This window comes from Pseudozyma flocculosa (assembly GCF_000417875.1).
Source record: "Pseudozyma flocculosa PF-1 unplaced genomic scaffold scaffold00010, whole genome shotgun sequence".
Lineage (NCBI taxonomy): Eukaryota > Fungi > Basidiomycota > Ustilaginomycetes > Ustilaginales > Ustilaginaceae > Pseudozyma > Pseudozyma flocculosa.
The window spans coordinates 290,931-309,847 of record NW_006920878.1 but is presented as its reverse complement, the minus strand read 5'-3'; the positions used below and the strand labels follow the sequence as shown (position 1 = coordinate 309,847).

The 18,917-nt window shown below is 62.1% G+C and overlaps 5 protein-coding genes across 5 annotated transcripts; 4 read left to right on the top strand and 1 right to left on the bottom strand.

Moving 5' to 3' along the window:
• Positions 1-22: 22 nt before the first annotated feature.
• PFL1_03331 (uncharacterized protein) lies at positions 23-1,615 on the bottom strand (the record flags this gene model as incomplete). Its single annotated transcript, XM_007880848.1, has 2 exons — positions 23-453; positions 478-1,615. The coding sequence occupies 2 exons, from the start codon at positions 1,613-1,615 to the stop codon at positions 23-25; spliced, it is 1,569 nt and encodes a 522-aa protein (XP_007879039.1).
• Positions 1,616-4,619: 3,004 nt separating this feature from the next.
• On the top strand, positions 4,620-6,425 carry PFL1_03330 (uncharacterized protein; the record flags this gene model as incomplete). The annotated part of the gene is made up of 1 exon (XM_007880847.1): positions 4,620-6,425. The coding sequence occupies one exon, from the start codon at positions 4,620-4,622 to the stop codon at positions 6,423-6,425; it is 1,806 nt and encodes a 601-aa protein (XP_007879038.1).
• A 533-nt stretch (positions 6,426-6,958) lies between these two features.
• Positions 6,959-7,996, top strand: PFL1_03329 (uncharacterized protein; the record flags this gene model as incomplete). Its single annotated transcript, XM_007880846.1, has 1 exon — positions 6,959-7,996. One exon carries the CDS (start codon positions 6,959-6,961, stop codon positions 7,994-7,996), a length of 1,038 nt encoding a protein of 345 aa, XP_007879037.1.
• A 935-nt stretch (positions 7,997-8,931) lies between these two features.
• PFL1_03328 (uncharacterized protein) lies at positions 8,932-13,047 on the top strand (the record flags this gene model as incomplete). Its single annotated transcript, XM_007880845.1, has 1 exon — positions 8,932-13,047. One exon carries the CDS (start codon positions 8,932-8,934, stop codon positions 13,045-13,047), a length of 4,116 nt encoding a protein of 1,371 aa, XP_007879036.1.
• A 556-nt stretch (positions 13,048-13,603) lies between these two features.
• On the top strand, positions 13,604-15,489 carry PFL1_03327 (uncharacterized protein; the record flags this gene model as incomplete). Its single annotated transcript, XM_007880844.1, has 4 exons — positions 13,604-13,678; positions 13,785-13,839; positions 13,920-15,103; positions 15,184-15,489. 4 exons carry the CDS (start codon positions 13,604-13,606, stop codon positions 15,487-15,489), a joined length of 1,620 nt encoding a protein of 539 aa, XP_007879035.1.
• Positions 15,490-18,917: the final 3,428 nt, after the last annotated feature.

Here is an 18,917-nt window from a genome sequence, read left to right as displayed (position 1 = left end):
GATAGTTTAGAGGCATTTCGGCCTAGAGGCCCCCCCGCGACGGGTCAGGGCTTTGTTCCATCGAGTGGCGAGAGGAGACGGTGCCGGTCGAGGCCTCGTACGGCGTGTCGGACAGCTCGTTGATGTCCGCGTCTAGCAGTGGCCAGTCGCCAAAGTACCATTCTCCGTCGTGGAAGTGGGTTTCCGCTTTGAACGCCGACTTGAACTCATGCTCGAAGTCAAAGTGGCCGGCCCCGCAGCGACGGCATGGATGCTTAAGGTAGACTAGGCTGCCCGTGGCGGGGATGCGGTACGCGCGGACACGGCGACCGTCCTTCTCGACGTAGGAAACGTTGTCAGGGTTGTACGACTGAGACAACGACGCGCGCGGGTTGATGGACGTCTCCCTCCTGAACGGCGTCGATTCGCGCTGCGACGAATCGCGAGCGGTCAGGTCGCGAGGCGGGGAGGGCGCTGTGAGGTGAGGAGGCAGCGGACGAGACGCCGAGCCCGGCGACGCGCCAGTCGGACGGCGGAGCTGGCGAATCTTGACAGAGATCTCCTCCTGCTCTGCTCGCCAGCTGGACTCATACTGGCGTAGCTTGCCAATGAGATGCGACAGCGCCGGCTTGCCCATCATCTGAGTGCGCAACTTAGACTGGAAAGAGCCGGGCAGACCGCGGATGATGGCCAGGCACAGCTCTCTCTCGGAGCGCTCCGGGTAGGCGGCGCGTAGCTTGGACAGCTTGTTCAAATGGTATGAGTCGGCCGTCTCTGTGTCCGGATCCCATCGGCGTGCGTCGGCGTCCTCCATTGTCTTCGTGAGGTCGGCCACAAAGTTGGACAGTAGATTCCGCTTGAACACGGCCCAACTGTCTGTCATGGCGTTGCGTGTCTCGATCAGGAGGGCGTAGTACCATTCGTCGGCCGAGTCGCGCATGCATAGAGGCAGCAGATCGAGCACGGCCCGCTCGAATTCGCTGTCCCTCTTGCGGCTGTCGATGAGTGACTGGATGCGACTGGTAAAGCGGTGCACCTTGGTCACATCGCCGTTGATGGTGCCGACGTCGTCGACCTTTAGCGTGATGCGGCCGCAAATGCTCGACGCGGGGGACGAGGCCATGGGTGGCATCGGCAGCACGACGTTGGATCCCGAAGGCTGGCCAGTAGTGGGCAGGACTGACGTGCTTAGACCGAGGCCCTTGAGCGGTGTTTCGAGCTTTGGCAAGAAGATAGCGTTGGCTTGCTGCTCGGCCTCGCTCTTCGGCAGGCCGCTGTTGACGAAGTTCTGGATGAATGTCTGCCTGGCTGCTCGCGTGGCGGCCTCCTCTGCTTCCTGGCGGCGACGCTGAAGCTGCAGTCGAGTGGGATCGTTCGGGTCATAGTCGTTGCTGTCCTCGCCTTTGATGACGTACTGCAGGAGGTCGATGCGCTGGGCCTGGTTCTCGATGAGGGTCTGCATGTCCTTGTGGCATTGCTCTGCCTTCTCCTCCGCTTTCTTGGTGGCTTCGCCGACGGCCTTCATGATGAGCCTCTCTAGGTCAGAGGCTGTGCTCGAAGAGGCGGTGGGCTCGCGGCGGGCGGAGTCGGTGGTGGCAGAAGCGCCCGCGGCGGCCGAGAGTGAGGGGCTGGACATGACGAGGGTGGCAAGTAGAGCGTTGGATGCCTCTCTAAGGGTGAAGGAGGTGAGCGAGGATGCGAGAGACAGGGACGGGGAGGGGGGGTGCTCCTGCTTGTATGCTGGTTTCCCGCCACAGATCTTGGGGCGGATGCGAGCTGCTTTGTGGCCGAGGGTGAGGAGACGGAGAGACGGAGACGCGGAGCTCTTCTTGCGTTTGGCTCTAGGATCGGGTGCGGTGGAAGGAGGATGATTCCGGGGGGAACGGCGAAGCACCATGCGCTGATGCTGCGCTGGCGGTTGGCGCGAGAGGAGGTCCTGGCGGGATCGAGGGTCGAATCAACTGCTCGGCGGGGCTTGGGCGGCCACCTGTGAGCTACTCAGAGGGCGGGGGGGCCGTTCCAAGCAGGAAAAAAGCGAGATGAAGAGCAGTGCCGCTCTTGTCACCATGTGCTGTGGGAAGGGGATGAGACGATGAATGAGGAGCAGAGGGAAGGAGTCGCGGGGAGGCCGCGCGCCTAAAAAGGCATGCAGGCCGACTCTCGGAGCCGAGGGTCGGCCGCGCGCGCGACACAAGTGCAAGGCAAACAACCAGCGCCAGCCCATGGACCACAAGGTGGCAATGGAAGAAATTGTTGAGACAGGTGCCTGGGTCAAGACCAAACAAGGCTCTGCAAGGCCTAGTGTAAAGGTTGGTGTTATGCCCTTGGGATCTTGCGAACCGCGGTCGGCCGAGGGCGGGGAGTGTGGACCAAGAGAGGTTGTGGTAGAGTAGCTAGGAATTGATGTTGCACCGTAGGATCACTAGGATACTAAGTACAATCGACAAAGGAACCCTAGTGGCGTACCCCGCTGCCACGGCCGTATGCCCAATGTGCGTGGGGCCGGCCCCACGCACTTTGGGGCTCGGACTGGGCTGCAGCAATGACCCTCGTCTTGGCTCCGGACTAACATCCGAGAGCCGTGGGCCCTCGCCGGCCAAGTCCTGACAGTTGGAGGGGGGCAGGTTGGACCAAGGTAGGAGGTGTACAGGGCTTATTTCTTTAAGGTCCTGGTAAGGCCTTGAGGAAGACAAGATGTCAACACAGAAAGGCTGGTGTGTCTGAAGGAATCCTTGACAGATGGTGGAGTCCTGACCTGTTGAGGCTGACAGGTGATGGTGAGGGAGAGAGAGATGGTGACTGGCCAGTCTTGAGGAGGAGGGAAGGGAGAAGGTGAGGGAAGGAGAATGGGTGTGAATTGCCTGAGGAGAAGGGGGAGAGGGGCAGGCCAGAAGGGCCTGTATATATACCCATCAGGGTGTGTACCAAAGTGTAACAGACTTGTACCAAGTACAAGATGTAAAGGTCGACCTGGCGGTGCGCAGAAGATTGTCCGAGGGGCGGAGAAGTCTCTGCGCGTCGGAGGGCGATCGCTTCGGTGCTCCCGTCAGAGGCGCGAGCGAGGTTTGGGAACGGCGGGTTGATACCAAGGGCGACTGTGAGCACCGTTGGCAGGCGTCCACGGTCAAGGATGACTACGGAAGTGAGCTGGCGTGGTGATCTGTCGATAGACGTTGCAATTGCTAGACAACGGTAGCCTCGGGCTCTCGCGTCGATGGAAGACGAGCAAGCGGTGAGGACTGGTATTGACTAGACTGGATGAGGGGCATCCAGTCTACCGACACGGAGGAGGACTAGGCTATATACTGTCTACCTACGGCGTCGAGGCATCCCTGCCTCAACCAATCAGGAATGGCCTCTATTGTCCTATTGTCCTCCATTGTCATCCCAGGGCGTTGCTCCGAGGTGGGACGCCACCGACGTGGCCGAGGCCTAGTCCTTGGCCCTCGGAGCGGATCAGAGGAGTCCTCCTGCCAGCAGGAGCAACTGCGGATCCGCTAGGTGCGTGCCGACGCTGCCCCGGCGCGCAGAGGATTGCTGGCGGCCGATGATTCCTCTCCGCGGCCGCGCGGAGAGAATTCACCTCGGCTCCGGAAATCCTCTGCCCCGCTGGCCCGCACCGCTCAGCCCCGATTGGGCCAGGGCTGTGACACAAGACTGGTACAAGAATGGTACAAGACTGGTACAAGACTGGTACAAGACTTGGTACAAGAATGGTACAAGACTGGTACAAGCTGCAGGGGAGAGGGCAGGGAAAAAAGGAGAAGAACCCAAGGGGGGGAGGCTGCTGGGATATTCCTTGACACCTAGAGCTGAGGCTGCCCCTGCCCCAATTGTACCACCACATGTACCACCTCCTCACACACACCTCATCCAAAAGGTGATTGATGCACAGAGATCAGCTGATAAAGGGAGGGTCATGGTTGCTAGCACCCTGTCCTGCCTGAATGACCACAGCATCTGTTGCAAGCAGAAGTGTACACGGATGCCCATCAAGGGGGGAGGGGTGCCACAGCACCATATTTCACTGCACTCCACAAGACTTGCAGTTCACCATGTTGGACTGGACGTAGAGCCACTTGCAATGTGGGTTCCATTAATCAGCCTGATTGATTCATCCCAAATTGAAACAGCAGGGAGCATGCTGCATCAGCAAGGTACAACCTTTGATGCCACCCACTCCTCACTTTGTGTCACCTTGGTCTTGACCTCCACTCGGTCCGGGTGAAAAAAAAAAAGGCGGGCTTGGCTGTCATTCAGGGTTCTCTGGAGCCACCACCATCCCAGGAACCGTGTCGGCCATGCCCCGACCCTCGCCAGCAACGACCTCTGCAGCAGCAGCTACTGTTACGGCTGCTTGCAGAGCACCCCAAGCAGCCCGCTGCCGTGCCGACGCGGCAGGGGTCTCGCTCGCACTCGGGATGGCCCCACGGGTCAGAGCATGTCGCCCTGCTGCCTTCTCGAGCGCGACGGCACGGCGGCCCTTGTCGACATCGCCGCAACCTGTTGACGATGGCCACGCTGCCGCGACGCCGGCTGGAGCGCCAGCTTCGGCCAATTTCCGACCGCGGCGTCGCTTTCCGCTCCCCACCGTCGTCCCCTCGTGGTATGCTGGCCACATGCAGAGGGCGGTCCGCTCCATGCCCTACCTCCTCTCTCGCTCGCCCCCTCCGCTCGTCATCGAGGCGCGCGACTCACGTCTGCCCATCACCAGCATCAACCCTGTATTCGAGGAGCTCCTTCGCAAGGCTCCCGCGGCCGATGCGGGTTTCCACGAGGCGTCGGACGGCGACGGGATAGGGCACGGTTGGGGCAGTCGCCGACTTGTCGTCTATACCAAACGGGACCTCATCGACCCTCGCCTAGAGGAGCCCATAATCCGGGCGTTTAGGAAGCACGGAGGCGGGCAGGAGGTCATCTTTGTCGATACACGCAAGGACAAGCACGTCAAAAAGGTCCTCGAGTGGGTGCAGGAGCGTGCCCGCCACCTCGCCGCCTCGCCGCTCTCGGCAGCCGCCCCGCGCTCAGAGAGGGCAGAGAAGCGCGCAAAGGCCACGCTCTCGGGCGCCTTCAGGCACACTCCGACGCCAGAGGAGGGCGTGCGCCTCCTCATTCTCGGCATGCCCAACGTAGGCAAGAGCTCCCTCCTCAATGCGCTCCGAAGGGTGGGCACAGGCAAGGGCAAGGCGGCCAGTACCGCGCCGCATCCCGGCCATACCCGCAAGCTGACGGGTACCGTGCGGATCTCCAAGCATGGACCGACGCAGACCAGCGACCGGAGAGGCGATCGCAGGTCGGGCGCCAAGCACCGCGGCCGCGAGGGCGACGCCGACGGGGACGCGCCTGACGCCCGAGAGCACGGTGGCAACGCCAGCCTGTTCACGATTGACCCCGACTCATCTGCACTCGGCGCCGCGTCGACCTCCAGCGCAGGGCCTAGCGATGCCGTCGAAACCAGCAAGAAGCCGTACGACCCTCCCATCTACGTCTACGACACGCCCGGCGTCATGGTGCCTTTCCTCGGCCGCGGCCGGGCCGGAGCCGAGCGCGCAATCAAGCTGGCGCTGGCGGCGGGCATCAAGACGTCGCTGTTCGATGTGCAGATGCTGGCCGACTATCTCCTCTACCGCCTCAACCTGCGTTATGGCTACGAGCTTCAGCAACGCGAGCTGGAACACGCATCCGAGACGGCGGCGGCAGCGCCCCGGCCGGCCTACCTGACACACATGCCGTTGCCGCCCGACGGCGCCGAGCCAACCAACTCGGTGGCCGACTTCCTCGAACTCGTCGCCGAGCGCGCTCCTGGTACCATGACGCGCGGCGGTACGCGTGACCTCGACGGTGCGGCCGAATTTTTCGTGCAGCGCTGGCGCGAAGGCAAGGTGGGCGACAGCATGGGCGAGTTGGACCTGGGCATCGGGGAGCTGCCCCCAGTCTACGTCGACGAAGATGAAGTCGGAGTCGAAGGGCCGCCGAAGCGCCGGGAGTCTTTCGATGAGGAAGCTGAAACGGATTCCGTTCACCTCGACAAAGCGACGCCGGAGGAATCGATCGAGGCGCGGATCGATCGGCTGGTGGCGGCACACTTCCTCGAAGTGGAACGCGACATGCTGCAGCGCGATCGCGGGCGGCGCGGGAGGCATGCCGAGGACTCGCACGGGCACAGCATATCTTCGGCGCTCGTCTCGCGCAGCGGCATACCGGTGCGGCGGGAGAGCTCAGCGGTGCGGTCGCGCACTGCGGCGCTGGAGAAGGGCACCAGCATGAACCAGGCCAAGAAGCAGCTCAAGCGAGAGGACCACCAGTTGCGGATGCAGCGGCTGCGGGAAAGGGGAGTGGCGCTCAAGAGGAAGAGCGGCGCCTCGAGCCTGGCGGCCAAGGCGCCCTGGATCGGAGGGCGGCTGCAGCGCAAGTCGAGCAAGGGCAAGAGATCTTCGGGACGCTAGGAGGCTCTCCCGTCCCGTACCGTCGACCCGCGCGCATCGTCGCACCCCATCGCATGTAATTTGTATCGTTGACCAGGGCAGCCGTCGAGTACTGTACTGTACCGTAGCAGCATCGAAGACGTCGATCATGGCAAGGCAGAGAGCAGGATGAACTGCTCGGGCGGAACCGAAAAGGGAACGGGCTGGGGGGCTAACCAGCGGACATGCGCTCCGTGCGCGAGGCCGACCCTGCCGATCTCCAGTCTCCGGGCAAGGAAGAAAAGAAAAAAAGGCAGGCAGGCATGCGGGCTGCTGGCCCGCCCGCCCGCCCGCCCGTCCGTGACGCTTCGGCCCTTGTGCTCGCGTCTAGATGGCCGTCTGGTCAGGCTGCGATGACATGAAAGCGTGCGAAGCCCAACCCCAGCAGCCATCACCACCACCACCACCACAATTACCTTCTTATTACCACCAACCTGTTTGGTCTCCCCATCACGACTGCACCTGCCCTCCCTCTCGATCATCAACTCGTCGCCGCACGCACCTACTTATTGACAATGTCTGGCGGAAACTTTGAGCTGGTCGCCATCGGCAACCCGCTCCTCGACATGCAGATCCGCAATGGCGAGGCGGTGCTGGAAAAGTACAACCTAAAGGCCAACGACGCCATCCTGGCCGAGCCCCAGCACCTCTCCATTTATCAGCACATCGTCGACAACTACGAAGTGACCTATGTCGCCGGCGGTGCCGCACAGAACGCCGCCCGCTGCGCCCAGTACGCGCTGCCCCCGAACTCGACCGCTTACCTGGGCTGCGTCGGCAGCGACGACCTCGCCAACCAGCTGCGCGCCGCCAACGACAAGGAGGGCCTCAAGTCTGTCTACCAGGTCGACTCCTCGACCCCCACCGGCTCGTGCGCCGTCGTCCTCACCGGCCACGACCGATCCCTCTGCACCAACCTCGGCGCGGCGGAAAAGTTCGACAAGTCGCACCTCGAGACCGCCGAGGCGCAGCAGGTCATCAAGAAGGCCAAGTTCTTCTACATGGGCGGCTTCTTCCTCACCCACGGCCTCGAGAGCGCAAAGGTGCTTGCCCACGAGGCAAAGGCGCGCGACGTGCCCTTTTCCATGAACCTCTCGGCACCCTTTATCCCGCAGTTTTTCAAGGCCCAGGTCGACGAGATCCTGCCCTTCTCCGACCTCGTCTTTGGCAACGAGTCCGAGGCCGAGGCGTTTGCCGAGTCGCACAACCTCGGCACAAAGGACCTCGCCACCATCGCTCAGGCCATCGCCGACTTCGAGAGCGCCACCCCGCGCGCCGAGAAGCGCACCGTCGTCATCACGCACGGCGCCGAGCCCACCATTATCGCCGTCAAGGGCAACAAGGAGACGCAGATCCACCAGACGGTCAAGATCAACCCCTCGGACATTGTCGACACCAACGGCGCCGGCGACGCGTTTGCCGGCGGCGTCATGGCTGCCCTGATCATGGGCAAGGCCCTCGACCAGGCCATCGATGTCGGGCACAAGCTTGGTCGCATGTGCATCGGCCAGGTCGGCCCCATCCTCAAGTTCCCCAAGGAGCAGGTCATGTAGAGTGGTGACGGGGCCTTTCCTCGCGCCGTCTTGTCCGAACTCCTTCCGCTTCGTTTCGTCTGGGCGCCGATGGTCCGTCGCGCCCCTCGCTCGCTCTCAACCAGCATACCCCTCCCACCCCCTCTGCCACCTTCTTCCGCATCGGTCTCGTACTCATTGCATACAGTATTCCGGCCCAGTCTTCCGGCCTATGGCATCCCCTCCCCCTCCCTTTCCCCCTCTACCCACTCCCTCGAAGCTTCCGCGCTCATCCGAGTGTAAGCGGCGTTCGACTGTAACAGGGTGCTCAACATACCCGTCGTCCATGCACAATAGCCTCTTGAAGAAGAACCTGATCGCTCGAGACACGCTCAGTGTCTGTTCCTCGTGCAGCTGTCCCCGTCCTGACGGGCGAGGCAGCGACGGGGCTCAAGGGAGAGAAGGTGGCGGTGAGGGGTTGTCGCTATGACCAGGTGTCAATCTTCCGTTGGGCTGGATCAATCAATGCCCACAAAGGGGCTGGAGGATTCGCCAAGCGGAGCAGGTTGCACCGCCGTCGATGCCAGGGAGCGGGGAAGCTGACGTCGAGACAGAGAGAGTGTTGCGGCGTGCCGGGCCAGGCCAGGTCGGCCTTTGTCGTGCACCGAGCATCGGAGAGAGGTCGCGCAGACGAACGACGCGACGCTGCTGCTCACTCTACGCCGCGGCCAGGCAAAAAGCTAAGCGACGCGTCCATTTTCCTCTTGACTTGGCTCGGCAAGTTCCACACCCCAACCTGCTGCAACTTTAAGAGGCGGGCCCCGCCACACCTGCCTCGCCGCCGCAGCCACACGGGCCTCTCCTCCTGCTCACGACTTCGACCTCCCCCTCCATGTACCTCTACTGATCCAGGCAACGCCTCTGCTGCCTCCCGTGACCGCAGGCCTCGATCAGCATCGCCTCTCTGTGGCAGCACCATGGCGCCCTCGCACACGGCAACGGGCAGCCAGGCAACGGCGATCCAACCCTCGGCTGCCACAACGCCCACCACGTCCCGCGACTTTTTCGCCTCGTCACCGGCAACAACCTCACAGCCTTCGAAAGGCGATGTCAGAGACGGAGACAACGCCGCCGGGTATACTGACAGCGCAGACGCACACGTCGCAGTGGCACCCGCGTCCCCCACACGATCACCCATCCGCCGAGCTCCGCCACGCCGGGCGGCCGCCGAGTCCAAGCCTCTTTTCTTTGACATCGAAGACGACGACGAAGACGGCGACGATTCGCTCGGCCACGACAAGTCTGCTTCACCATCGCACAAGCACAAGCTTCCAGCTGCTAGGCCTCAGGCCGACGACAAGGATCTCGACTTCCGCTCACCCTCTTCCGACCCAGTGCTGGACGACCAGGATGAGCCGTCTACCTCGTACCGCCCTCAACTTTTGTCAGTACCCACGGCTGCGGTCGGGGCGCTCGACGATGACTTGTCGCCAAATTTCGACACGCCCTCCCCCGCGGGCGCAAAGAGCGTTGATAAGAAGCGTACGCGCGAGTCTGCGCTGCCCACCAGGAGCCCGACGCCTGCCCCGTCTATCCACATCGACCGCGATCGCTTCGAACGTCGCTACCTCGGCACGTTTGTCCTCTCCGCCTGGTCCATGTCCAGGGGCACTGGATACGTCCAGCCTGGCGACCTTGTCAAGATCTTCCGCCCGCGCAGGAAGCACCCGACCTCACCGGCCGGCCCAGCAGCCAAGAGCAAGTCGACCTCCAGTGGCGCCAAGAAAGCCAAGCAGACAACCCTCAGCTTCGGCTCCTCGAGCGGCGGCGGTGTCGGAGTCGGCGGAGCCAAGTCCAAGGGCAAGGAAAAGGAAGACTACATCGTGCGCTTCAGCAACATGAAGGGCTTCGAGGTGGGACGCATGCCGCTCGAGGTGGCCACGTGGATGAGCAAGCTGCTCGACAGCGAGATGGCCGAATTCGAGGGCGCTGTCGTCGACTGCCCGCCCAGCCTCACCGTCGGTTGCGACATCATCCTCCAAGTCAAGGCTTACATTCGCTGGGAGGCCTTCTTCCTCTCCCTGATCACGGGGCACGATCCCAGCGGCGAGTTTGAGGCGATGCGGCCCGAGACGATGGAGACGAGTGTCGAAAAGAGTCTACGCGAGCGCAAGGTCTCGCTGTTGAGGCTCTACCGCGCCTGCGACTTGAAGCCTTCGCTGAGCAACAGCATCCTCAGGGCGCATCGGGCGACCAACGACCTTGGCAGCGAGGCCATGCTCGACCACTACGGCGAGGATGTCCCGGCATCGGTGGCGGCCTCGGCCTCCCGCGCCCCGAGCCCGAGTCAGGCGGCCCGGGCTCCCTCGCTGCCAGGACCGCTCGCTTCAAGCGGTGCTCCGACAGCCTCGGGCCCAGGCTCGGCAGCGGCAGAGCCCATCGATCTAGGCGTCGGCGACAATGGCGACACGATGCCCGCCGCCAGCGATGACGAGCCAAACGATGGCACCGAAGTCACGCTCAACCAGCTCGATGAGGTCTACAGTAAGGCGCAGCTGCACGACATTGACCTGCCCGAGATTGAGCCACCCGACACGTTTGCCCTTAAGCTCCGCCCTTACCAGAAGCAGGCGCTCGGCTGGATGAAGACAATGGAGCGCGTCGTCGGCGATCGTGACGACGCTGTCAAGGCCGACGGCGAGACGGAATCGCCAAAGGGCCGCGAACCCAGCCTGCACCCGCTCTGGGAGGAGTACGAGTTCCCGATGGACTTTGACGACCCAGAGGGCAACGAGGCGCTCGTCACGAGCAACACCCGCAACTTTTACTTCAGCCCATACACGGGCGACCTCAGCCTCGATTTTCAGAAGTCCAGCAAGGGCTCCCGGGGCGGGATATTGGCGGACGAGATGGGGCTTGGCAAGACCATTATGGTGGCCAGTCTGATCCACGCCAATCGGGCGCCCGAGGGCGGCGACGTCGGCGATGACGAGAGCGAGGACAGCTCGGCCACGCAGCAGCAAACGGTGAAGCGAGCTCGGACCGCTGCCAACGCGCCGAGGCAGACGTCGCTAGCCTCGGCTTTCGCGGCGTCCATGGCCGGTGACCAGCGCCGGGCGATGCTCAGGGCATCCGTGGCGAGGGGCAAGGCGACGCTGGTGGTAGCGCCGATGAGCCTGCTGAGCCAGTGGCGCGATGAGCTGACGCGCGCCAGCCAGCCAGGAACGCTGTCGGCGATGCTCTACTACGCCGATTCCAAGGCCGACATCATCGCTCAGCTCGAAAGCGGCAAAGTCGACGTCGTCATCACGTCGTACGGCACGTTGACGACCGAGTACAAGCGCTTCATCGATGCTGGCGGTGCGCTGTCGCGCCATGCAGCCGCAGTGGCGCCGCTGTTCGCGGTCGAGTGGCTGCGTGTCATTCTCGACGAAGCGCATCACATCAAAAACCGCAGCACCCGCAACGCCAAGGCGTGCTGCGACCTCTTGGCGCGCCGCCGGTGGGCCCTCACTGGCACGCCCATCGTCAACCGTCTGACCGACCTCTTTAGCCTGCTCAAGTTCCTTCGCGTCGAGCCGTGGGGCGACTTTAGCTTTTTCAACAGCTTCATCAGCAAGCCTTTTGCCAACAAGAACCCAAAGGCCCTCGACGTGGTCCAGGTGGTGCTCGAGTCGGTGCTGCTGCGGCGCGAAAAGCGGATGAAGGACCGAGACGGTCGCCCGATTGTCGAGTTGCCGCCCAAGACGGTTGAGGTGCGCAACCTCGACTTTAGCCCGCTCGAACGCCAGATTTACGACAACGTCTACCACCGCGCATACCTCCAGTATGCCTCGATGAAGGCCAACGGCACCGTCGGCAAGAACTACAGCGTCATCTTTTCCGTCTTGATGCGGCTGCGTCAGGCAGTGTGCCATCCGCTGCTGGTGCTGCGCGGTGACAAGGCCGGAACGGGCCTCAATGGCGTTGCGGAGGGCTCTTTGGCAAGCAACGGAGCGGCATCGCTGTTCGACGACGACGAGGGATCGCAGGACCTGCGCAAGCTCGTCGCCGAGTTCCAAACGGGGTCGAGCAGCAGCGGCGATGGCGACGCGGCGGCGGGCGACGCCTACACGCAGCAGGTGCTCGAGCAGCTCATCAAGGCGCAGGGGGGCGAGGGCGGTGGCGAGGGCGGCCAGGGTGATGAGGAGGAATGCCCGATCTGCTTCGAGACCAAGATCGCCACCTGTTACCTGCCCAAGTGCATGCACAGCGGTTGCAAGGACTGCATCCTCGGGTTCTTGCAGGCATGCGAGGATCGCGAGGAGGAGCCATGCTGCCCGACGTGTCGCAAGGGTCCAGTGGCGGCCGAGGACCTCATCGAAGCGGTGCGCACGCGCTCAAGTCGTGGCGGCAGCGGTAAGACCGGCGACGGATGCAAGGTCGCTCCAAGCTCTCCTTGCGAGGCCATCGAGGTGACCGACGACGACAACGGCGACGGCCCAGCGGACGAGGTGCCGAGCTCTCAGCATTCGCAGCCGGCCGTGTTTTTCCGCCGCAACGACTTCCGCACGAGCACGAAGCTGGCAGCCCTGCTCGAGCACCTCAACGAGCTGCGCGTCGCGGAGCCGGGGTTCAAAGGCGTCATCTTCTCGCAGTTTACGTCTTTTCTCGACCTGGTGCAGGTGGCGCTAAAGCGGAACCGGCACGCGTTTGTGCGGCTCGACGGGACGACGTCGCAAAAGGACCGCGAAGAGGTGCTGAAGCGATTCGAGGGGTGGCAGAAGCGCTCGGGAAGCCTGCTGATGCTCATCTCGCTGCGCGCTGGAGGCGTCGGGCTCAACCTGACGAGCGCCAGCAAGGTCTGGCTGCTGGATTGCTGGTGGAACAAGTCGACCGAGGACCAGGCCGTGGACCGGGTGCACCGGCTGGGTCAGACGCGGCCCGTCACCGTGTTCCGGTACCTGATCACCGACTCGATCGAGGATCGGATCCTGGCCATCCAGAGGAGAAAGACGGCTCTGGTCAGCCACGCCCTGGCCGGCCGCCGCGGCGCAGACGAGGGAGGCAAAAGCGAGGCGCTCGAGAATCTCGAGCTGCTCTTTGGCGACTGAGCGGGGGGCCCACCGGTCCGGGGTCAGGAATCCGACTCCGTTGCAAGCCACTCTGCACCACGATGCGCTTCGCTGTCCTGATACGTTGATCCACTCTGCCCGCTTGTTGCACTCGCAAGGCTCATCACCTGTTGCCCAGATCGCGCACACCGCCTGATGGTCCCCGTGATTCGACCGACGCCGCCGAGCCGCGGTGCATACGCGTGTGGAGGGCCAGAGCTGCCTGTGCCCGCCTGGAAATCCTGGCTGGCTCCGACCGTTGCCCGAGAGCGAGTTCACCAACCACCAACCAGCAACCACCAACCACCAACCACCAACCACCTGTCCACCAACCACCAACCACCAACCACCAACCACCAACCACCAACCACCAACCACCAACCACCAACCACCAACTACCAATTACCAACGAACCAAGCCAATCCATCCACTGCACGATCGTCCTCGGATTCGCGCCTTCGACCGCACGGAGCCGGCGCTCTCTGGTATGTCTACGCTACCCGTGCATGATGTGGCGGCCAGCGACGGGCAAGCAGAGCCCGAAACCAAGACCCACATGGCCTGGCAGACGAGTCGGCACGTACGCAAAGAGAGCCGGCACATGTTCCACCGCCTGGCGAGCGTCTACGAGGTGCATATGCCGGCCAAGGATCGACCTTGGTCATGCAGCTGAGGCGACACGAAGCCACATCCTGACGCCCAGTCCGTATCACCCTCGCCGATATCGTCTTTGTCAGGACTCGCGCTTCGTCGAGCAGGTGGCCAATGCTTACCCGCATCTGCCCTTGACAGGTGAGCCAACATGCCCCTCAGCTGCGCCTTCGTCTTCAGCACTCTGAATCACGCCCGCCGCTTTCCTTACCCCCGCGCAGCCAATCTCCGGTGCGGTGCGTGGTATACGCCGCCGAGCCTCACGACCCTCGTCTCGTATTTCAAATCGACAGACGGCCATACGCACCAATGGGCTTTTTCCCTCAAGCGGCCGAACCTGCACCTCGTGCACCCTCTCCTCGCCTCTGGCGGATGCATCATCGTCGACTCCACCACCAGAGGCAAGAGCATGCCCGATGCGCTGTCAAAGACGGTCCCGGTCTGGTGCGCCGTCCTCAATCGCGCCTCGTGGACCCGCTACGGCACGGCGACGGGGTCCGGGGAGGAGTCGATGCAGGCGCAGCAATGCTGGAGACGCCTCGACACGTACCCCGGAATGGTCGGAGCAAGCGAGAGAGAGCAAATCGAAGAAAAGGTCGACGCGTGGACCAGAACCTTTCTCGAGTCGGATCTCGACGTGCCCCGCTTGGACAGACCGCTGCGTCCGTTCTTCATCACACAAGAGACGACGCTGCCTTTGCCAGACCTCTTCGCTGACGACTGCGACGGCGACGCGGGACAGGTATACACACCCATCCTTCTCGTTTCGGCGTCAAAGCACATTGTCGACTCGTTCCACCCCGTCAGACCCGAGCAATTGACAACGGACTCAGACCTGGGCGCGGAGGAAGAGCAGCCGCGGATATATGTTCAGGGCGCCGGAGACGACCACGAGAACTGGGCACAAGGGCTGACGCCTACTCTCTTTTGGAGACACCGAGACCTCCTCCTCTCCGCGGCCAAAGAGCACCTGCCTCGTCTAGTCGCGGAGCTGGTCCGGCAAGAAGGTGCGGAACAATGGTTCCAGCCCCAGCGCCACCTAGCTGCTCCTGCCAACAGTGGGGCCAAGGAGATGACCGGAACACACAAGGGGTTCGAAGAGATCGGACGAACCGGCATCTGTCTCCTCGTTTCAAAGGGCAGCAAGACGAACGACGAGACGGGCGCAGAGGACGAGGGTCGCTTCGGGCTGGTCGTTTACTGTTCCGCGGCCCTCGACATCGATGGCCACGACGTGAGCCCGGACCGTTCTACCGTCCCCGTCATTCCCCCGGGCGAAACCTTGTCTCAGTCTCCTCCGCAGCCAGGCGACGCGGGATCGAGCAAGAGGAGGCGGATCCACCTCGACCTTCGACCCGGCAAGCGCGGTGCAGCCATGCTGATTGCACGCGCCCCGTCATTGCTTGTAAGATATGCCCGTAGCCGCGCTCCTCCCTCTCTCCAGCGCCGACTGAAGTCTCGTTCCCACCCGTTCCTGATCCACAGTCGTCAGCCCTCAGCTGCCTCCCCGATCGACCCGTCCTGCTGCGCGGAACGAGTTACGACCACGTTTCATCATGCGCCGTCCTACTCCTTTCGCTGCTGTACGCCGACGACTCGCGCAACTTTCTCTCTGACCCCGCCGCCCGTATCCGCCAGGCCGAGAGCGTGACCAAGCAGACAACCCAGCACAGGGTGCAGTGGCTCGTCTCGTCCCTCCCTCACGCAGCGCCCAGTCGCACATATCTCCTACGCATCAACGACTATCTCATCAGCCCGAGATACAGACACTCGGCCTGCAAATCAACATAACCAACAAGTCGGCTCTTGACCAATTGGTTTGTGGTTTCTTAGAACTTCAGGATGCGCAGCAAAAGTCTTAAGCTAGCAGCACGATCTGGTCATAAAAAATCGCACATGTAAAACGCTTTGCAAATCCAGCTGCAGCCAGCTTGTGCGATTTTCCAGAAGCGCAGCAGTTGTGCGATTAGCTGCAATTCGAAATCCTGGATGCTGCGGCGACGATACTGACCGAAGGCAAGCGAGGCGCGCGGTGGTGCTGGTGACTGTAGAGATGGGTTGGCGTTGCGGCTATGACGTGCTGCTGGACAAGGGTGAGGATGAAGGTGAGCATCAAGAGTGTTGAGGCGTCAGCGCCGATGCTGTCTAGGGTGGCAACACGCCGCAGATCGATGCACTCACCTAAGTGGCGTTGGCAAGCGCAACTCATATTTAGCAGCAAAATGAATACCCAATTTTCCCAATTGCACAGGCTGTTTTTGGCTGAAGGGCCACCCACGGCCATTTTCTGAGGGTCAGCTACGGCACTTTTGGCCGTAGGCCTCCCACAGCCCTGGGCTGGCCCAACCCTGCGCAGAAAACGGCCCTTTCTGCTTATGTCAGCTCAGGAGGCCAGGCATGCACGTGCTGGCCAGCTGGCCCTTTGCAAAATCCACCCGCCTGCCTGTCATTCCTCCTGCTGTCCTACCACCACATCAGCTGCCACCACCTCATAGCTAGTAGCAAAAGTAATTCCCGAATTTCTCAATCGCACAAGCTGTGCGATCTAGGATTTGAGAGTTGTCATACACTTGCGATTTGATATCCACTATGAGTGGCCAAGATTACTGACTACATCCAGGGAAAATCCAGGATCTCATATTGCAGCTCATTGCACAACTGCTGCAATCTGAGAAATTGCACAAGCTGGCTGCAGCTGGATTTCCAAATTGTTATACATGGGCGATTTATTTTGACCAGATCGTGCTGCTAGCTATGAGAGAGAGGCAAGCAGAGGACCAACATCAGCGCCCAATTTAGTAGAAAACAACTGCACGCAGACAGCTTTGTGACTCACGCTGGCAAGAGAGGGTCTGCGTCACGTAAGCGGTGGCGGCAAGTTGGCGTCAATGGTGGCGGCAAGTCAGCCTTGGCAGTGGTGACAAGTTGGCGTTGGGGTTGGCGATGACGGCAAAGTGACAACGGTGATGGTGTTGGCGCAGAATGTGCACGTGGTGTTGGTGATGTCAAGGCCAGTGGGACAGTGCAGGGCTGAGCACAAACAGCAAGACAAGCATAGCTAGCAGCAGGGTTGGGCCCAATTTTGGTTGTAGGTAGGCTACGATCTAAAATTGGGGATCAATCCCTATCTTCGATTTTTCCAACACATAGCCTACCTACGACTAGCTACGATTCAAAATCCAAAATTGGGCCTACCTACGATCCAAGATTGTAGCCCCACCTGCCTGCCTGCCTGCCTTGCCACCTCACGGCCGCGTCCCTGCGGCCTCCGCACTGTCAATCATCAGAATCCTCGGAGAGCAGATCTCCAAGGATTCCGATGATTGACAGCCGCTCTGCTTCCGCTCTGCAGCAAGCAGTCAAGCTGGCTGGCTGGCTGGCAGGCTCAGGCGGGCGAGGTGGCTGGCAGGCTCGGGCGCCGGCCCGCTGGCTGGCTTGGGCGCGCAAGCTGGCTGGCTGGTGTGGCTGACTAAGCTTGCATGCGCGCAAAAAAAAGTGGAGGCCAGGCCACGCCGCCAGGCCGTGTGCGTGCTCACGCAGGCTTGCAGGCTTGCATGCATATGTGCTCACGCAGGCAGGCTGCCTGCCTGACCGCCCGCCCGCCAGCTGAGCCTCGCCTGCCCGCCTGCCTTGGTATAAAGTCTTGCCTGCTCCGCTGTCGCTCCTTCCCTCCCGACCACTACCTTCAACCCTCGCCTGTCATTGACTCTTGCCTGCCATCAGATCCTTCCCTGCCATCGGACCTTCACCTGCTGCCGCCACCTGACCGCCGTCAACCCTCGCTTGCCGCCATCAGCCCAATCGACCTTGATGCCACCAACAAGCATCTGCCCCAGCTGCCTCATCCCGCCACCATTGACGCCGACTTGCAGCTACTGCCAACACAACAAAGATCCTCTTCTCGCTAGCGTGAGTCACAAAGCTGTCTGCATGCAGTCACTCTCTGCTGATCTCAACGCTGACAATGCCCCTGCCTTTCTCTTTCTGTCTCACCAGCAGCTGCCACCACCAAACCAGCGCCGACCCCAGCCTACCCTCACTGTGAGTGCCTCCTTGCTGGCGCAGGTATCACTGGCACGCCATGCCTCCCAGTCAGCGTGGGTTCCAGTAGCGTAGATAGCGTTTGATTCTGCAATAAAAGCTAGTATTTGATCCAATTGATTGTAGCCACATTCTGATCGCTGCCTGGCTACAATCCAAAATTCGTAGCTAGACCGGCATAGCTACGATCCGAAAAATCGTAGCTAGACTGGCGTAGCTACGATCTGAAAAATCGGAGCTACGCTAACAAGAAGCTACAATCTCAGAATTGTAGGTAGACAGGTCTAGCTACGATCTGAAAATCGTAGCTAGTATACGATCTAAAAATCAGCACGGCCAGTCTGCATCCAGAAATCGTTTGTGTAGAAGGATCCATAGCTAGCGGCAAAGGGCACCTGGAATTTGGCCGTACGCGAGCCTACGGCCTGAAATTGTGAAATCGGGGGTCATCTACGCTAAAAATGGCTGTAGGGCCACCTACGGCCAGAAAATTGGGGCTGTAGGGCTACCTACGGCCATTTGCTGAGGGGCAGCTACGGCATTTTGGCCGTAGGGGGCCCTACGGCCATTTTCTGAGGGGCAGCCACGGCATTTTTGGCCGTAGGGCCCCCCACAGCCTGGGCCGACCCTACCCTGCGCAGAAAATGGCCCTTTCTGCTTACGTCAGCTCAGGGGCCTGCTTGCGCGCGCGCTGGCCACCCGGCCCTTTGCCAAATCCATCCGCCCGCCCACCCGTCTCTCCTCCCCTCCTACCACCACCAACCGACGCCAGCCGCCACCACTCGCCAGCCACCCGCCAGCCAGCCACCAGCCGCCAGCGAGGCCCAGCCAGCCGCCAGCCAAGCGCAGCTGCCAGCCCAGCGCAGCTGCCCGCCAGCCAGCCGTCAGCCCCGCCACTCGCCCAGCCGGCTGCCAGCCGCCAGCCAAGCGAAGCTGACAGCCAAGCGCAGCTGTCAGCGCAGCGCAGCCAGCAGCCAGCCAGCCGCCAGCCGCCAGCCGCCACCCAAGCCAGCCACCAGCCAGCCGTCAGTCAAGCACAGCCGCCAGACACCCGGCTGAGCCAGCACCCGCCAGCCGTCAGTCCAGCCCAGCCACCACTGGCCAGCCGCAGCCAGCCAGCCGTCAGTCCAGCGCAGCACCGCCAGCCTAGTCAGCGCCGGCAGCCAGCACCTGCCAGC